The sequence below is a fragment of the Beta vulgaris genome, chromosome 8, assembly GCF_026745355.1.
Source record: "Beta vulgaris subsp. vulgaris cultivar EL10 chromosome 8, EL10.2, whole genome shotgun sequence".
Classification (NCBI taxonomy): Eukaryota; Viridiplantae; Streptophyta; class Magnoliopsida; order Caryophyllales; family Amaranthaceae; genus Beta; species Beta vulgaris.
The window spans coordinates 20805366-20810267 of record NC_079209.1 but is presented as its reverse complement, the minus strand read 5'-3'; the positions used below and the strand labels follow the sequence as shown (position 1 = coordinate 20810267).

Here is a 4902-nt window from a genome sequence, read left to right as displayed (position 1 = left end):
TCTCTCCTTAATTCGTTCCAGTCAGATTCGATAATATCAGGAACTCACCCCACTCCTTAATTCGCTCAACACCGCTCACCGTTTAGAGAATTTAATTGGTTTGTTTTTATTTTAATTGTTCAAAAATATTAGTTTCTTTGATAATTGATCATGTTCAATTTAGAATTTTGGTAATGGGTTCTCAATTTGTTTAATTTGATTCATTGATTTATTTGATTCATTAAAAATATATCGAATATAGTGTGAAGATGGTGAATTTATATCAGTTATGCTACCGATTGAATACTTGCATATATGGATTATTATTATGTATTGCAATTGGTATTGTTTTTTTATTTTTAAAAAGAGGATATTTCGATATGCAGGGTCATTCAGTTGTACTTGACTGTTGATGTTCTAAAACTTGAACACTATTCTTTTTGGTAGTAACATTACTTTTAATAAATTAGTGAAAAGTATATTGGTATAATGGTATTGTAGATCATGGTCCACATGATTCATTAAAAAATATATCGAATGTAGTTGATGTTCTCATAAATTTTTTTTTTTGAAGTGAATGTTCTCGTCATCTATCTGTTTGCTAGATTAGATTGAAGACCGAAATTCTAGAAGGATATAACTGTTTACTAACTCTTTGCTGGTCCTCTACACGAGTACGCCAGTTTCTTTCTACTTGTTTTGGATTGGATGCAATATGCAAAGTTCTTGCGTGATGAGCGGAGGTCATCTTTTAAAAGAAAAAAATGATATGATTACTTCCTTAAGTAAACTAAAGTTACTCTAGAATAAAAAAATTTAATAGTTCAAGTACAAGAAAGCAATAAATAAATGGGACCATGCTTGCTTCAATTTATTCCATAAAAAAAATAAAGAAACAAGACTTGGGGGTCCTTAGATATGAGGGAACGAACCAAAGTTGCTTAGATAATTATAACATTATGCTACAGCCTATCTTCTTTGTTATTATTTTATCTCTTGATATATTGGTTTTTTGTGTGTCTATTTTTGTTCCTGTAAGCCATGGAAGGGTTATATGTACGTTATTGTTTTGAATTTCTATATGAATTTATGTTTGACTTTGCGTATCGTAAAGGTGACAAAATGAGTAGTTGGACCAATTTCGTACAATCTAGCAATGAGTACGAGAAAGGAGTGGAGGATTATCTAGATAAATCATTTGCTACCCAAGCAATCGGAGATCAAATCACTTGCCCGTGTAAGGTGTGTTATAACCGTTTTTGGCACCATATATAATCATCTAATAGCGAATGGTATTCAACCGGGCACTGAAGGATGGAATTTTCCAGAGAAGGGTATGTCCTCAATGTCAAATATGAAGAGGTTAAGGGTAGATAACGACACCCACGATGATATGGATGGTCTGATATATGATACACATAGAGATATGGCGGAAAGGTTCTCACACAACCTTGAAGAGGTTGAAGGTGAGGTTGATGCAGAGGCTAAGAAGTTTTATAGGTTGGTTGAAGATGGAAAACAAGAGCTATTTCCCGGGTGTAAAACAAACTCAAAACTGTCATTCCTTATTCGCTTGTACCTTTTGAAGTGTGTTCATGGGATGACTAATTCTGCCATTTCAGATATCTTGGACTTGCTACTAGAATTATTACCGGAAGCCAAATTGCCCAAATCTTTCAATGAGGCCAAAAAGTTGGTAAAAGATTTGGGTCTTCATTATGACAAAATTCATGCATGTCGTAATGATTGTATGCTTTATTGGAAGGAGCATGAAGCTGCTACATCTTGCCATGTGTGTCAAGCTTCAAGGTGGAAAGAAAATGAGAACCAAGGGGACACTAGTAGTGAATCAACTAAGAACCTTCATAAAGTTCCAGCAAAAGTTGTTTGGCATTTTCCTCTTAAACCAAGACTACAAAGGCTTTACATGTGCTCAGAAACAGCAGAGTTGATGAGGTGGCATGAGGAAAGGAAGGAAAAAGATGGGTTATTAAGGCATCGTGCTGATGGAGAGGCTTGGAAGGAGTTTGATCGACAATACTTGAGCTTTGCTAGTGAGTCACGTAATGTTCGTTTGGGTCTTGCGAGTGATGGATTCAATCCATTTCGGACAATGAGCACCCAACACAGCACATGGCCTGTTGTTTTAATTAATTATAATTTACCACCGTGGTTGTGCATGAAGTCAGAGTTCCTGATGTTATCTTTGCTTATTCCGGGCCCCAGCTCTCCTGGAAAAGACATTGATGTGTACCTCCAACCTTTAATAGAAGAGCTTAAAGAACTATGGGAGTATGGGTTGGACACGTATGACGCGTCAAAGCACCAAACATTTAAAATGCATGCAGCTTTACAATCTACCACAAGTGACTTTCCTGGATACGCTATGTTGTCTGGTTGGAGCACCAAAGGGAAGTTTGTGTGCCCCTATTGCCATTATGAAACCGATCATCGACATTTGAACAACAGTAACAAATCATGCTATTTGGCTCATCGTCGTGGTTTAAACCTTAATCATCCTTGGCGGTATGATGCGAAGTCTTTTGATGGGGAAAAGGAAGAGAGAATATATCCAGATCATTTGAGTGGGGCCGAAATCCAAAGTTTGCTGGAAAATTGGGAGAATAGTTTCGGAAAGTTACAACCAAAGAAGAATTATAAAGATTGTCCTTGGAGGAAGTCCTCTATCTTTCATACTTTGCCATATTGGAGAGATAACGGTTGTCCCCATCATTTGGATGTCATGCACATAGAAAAGAACATTTGTGACAATGTCCTTTCAACTTTGTTAGACGTACCTGGAAAGTCCAAAGATCATCATAAGGCTCGATTAGATCTGGAAGAAATGGGGGTTAGACAAGAATTGCATCCCAAGAAATCAGATGATGAGCGGTACATTTTGTTGCCGAAAGCATCATTTTCAATGACGAAGGAGGAGAAAAGCATATTTTGTAGTGTTCTAAAGAAAGCAAAGCTACCTCAAGGGTGTGCATCAAATATTGCACGGTGTGTGCAAGTAAAGGAGGGAAAACTGTTAGGGTATAAGAGTCACGATGCTCATATTATAATGCAGCATTTACTTCTAGTTGCGATTAGAAAAGTTTTGCCAAAGCATGTGGCTTTACCTCTAATTAGATTGAGTGCATTTTTTCGAACCATATGTAGTACGGCCATCGATCCAACAGATTTAGGTCACCTTCAGACTGAGATTAATGAGACTCTTTGTGAACTTGAGAGAATATTTCCACCGTCATTTTTTGACATAATGGTCCATTTGCCGATTCATTTGGTCGATGAAATAAAGCTTGGTGGACCAGTGTATGGTTGGTGGATGTATCCTATAGAAAGGTACTTGGGGAAGCTGAAATCTTACGTTAAAAATAGAAGTCGCCCAGAGGCTTCTATAGCGGAAGGTGATCTAGCTGAAGAGTGTTTGATATTCTGCTCTAGATATTTGCATGATGGTGCAAAGAAGCGGCGTAAAGTAATCAACCGAATTCATGAGGAAGGTGGTAAAGTTGATGAGGATTCTCCTTTGTTCCCTAAGATAGGCTATCCTCTTGGGAGGAAGATAAAAGGGAAGAAGAAAGGGATTGCGTACAATTTGGATTCAAATACCAGAATACTAGCACATCGATATGCATTGTTCAATTGTGAAGATAAGAAAGTTGGGAAATATATCAAGTGAGTTGATTTTAAAATCTTGTGTTTTATGTTTTAGTTCTATGTTATATTGGTGGTCTAATGTATTTTTATTGTATCCATTAATGTAGGGAACATGAAGAGTTTGTGAAAAACAATTCTAGAGAGAAGAGGAAAAGAAGGTGGAGGGAGGCTCAACAACATAGTAATGAGTTCATGGATTGGTTCAGAGATAGGGTTGAGTTGGATGAAGTCATTGATCATATTAAGTGGTTGTCCTTGGGTCCTTCAACTATTGCAAGGAGATACACCGGATATTTTTGCAATGGCTATAAGTTTTACAGTAGAGAGCATGATGAGAAGTGTAAAACCCAAAATAGTGGGGTCTCGTTGACAGCTTTAACTCCAAGCTTTGCTAGTAGCAAGGATCGCAATACCATTCTTGGTAATGTCACCTATTATGGGAAAATAAAAGAAATAATTGAGATAGATTATTGGAGTGCATTTAGCGTTGTCTTGTTCAGATGTGATTGGTTTCATGTGGAAACAGACAACTATGGCATGATTCGTGTAAACTTCAAGAGATTGTGTTCAATGGATGATCCTTTTGTCTTGGCATCACAGGTTCAACAAGTTTTCTATATTGAAGATGGTATTGAGGAAGATTGGCACTATGTGAACTGAAAGTTGCCTAGAGACTTCTTTAATGTTAAGGGGCAATGTGAAGATACATATTTGAGTAAAGTTCGGGAACCTCTTGAGGATTTAAATCTTGCTACAGTTGATGATGATGATATAACTTGGTGTAGAGGTGATGCATTTGACCGAGTTGAAGTTCATCAGAAAACCAAGAATAATGAACCATGCATTGAGAGCCACGAAAACAATTCTGATGTAGATGAGACAGATTGGGATTGGATGGAACCCTTGAATTGACTTGCCTTAGTGTATTAACCTTGCTAGAATGGTTATAAACGTCACTGAATTTCATGCATACTTTTAGTGGAAGGAAAACAATAAATACTTTTACTGCTCTTTCAAGGATTTGAATTATGTCTTTATTACTTGCGATTCTATTACTATATAAAGGTTTTTATATTTTGTATGATTTGTTTATGCGGAATACTTGAGTAATAACGTTTATTGTTGTGGTGATGATTTAGCAAGGTTTTAACACTTTCATCTGGTAAGATTTAACTATAACTTTCGATTTTGCTTTAAGGGTAAGAATGTTTGTTGCTTAGATATGTTAGAACTTCTAGTTGTCTTTTTAATTTCCTT

General features: G+C 36.5%; 1 protein-coding gene across 1 annotated transcript; it reads left to right on the top strand.

Annotated features, from left to right (window-relative positions):
- Window positions 1-1333: 1333 nt before the first annotated feature.
- Window positions 1334-4557, top strand: LOC104884650 (uncharacterized). The gene is made up of 3 exons (XM_010669335.1): window positions 1334-3663; window positions 3753-4245; window positions 4336-4557. Exons 1-3 carry the CDS (start codon window positions 1334-1336, stop codon window positions 4555-4557), a joined length of 3045 nt encoding a protein of 1014 aa, XP_010667637.1.
- The last annotated feature ends 345 nt before the right edge of the window (window positions 4558-4902 follow it).

Bases quoted from the DNA above. Each gene is read 5' to 3' on its own strand.
- LOC104884650 (XM_010669335.1), top strand. From the start codon at position 1,334: ATGAAGAGGTTAAGGGTAGATAACGACACCCACGATGATATGGATGGT. The intron at 3,664-3,752 runs GTGAGTTGATTT...CCATTAATGTAG, and splicing joins AAAGTTGGGAAATATATCAA to GGAACATGAAGAGTTTGTGA. The intron at 4,246-4,335 runs GTTCAACAAGTT...TTTAATGTTAAG, and splicing joins CTTTTGTCTTGGCATCACAG to GGGCAATGTGAAGATACATA.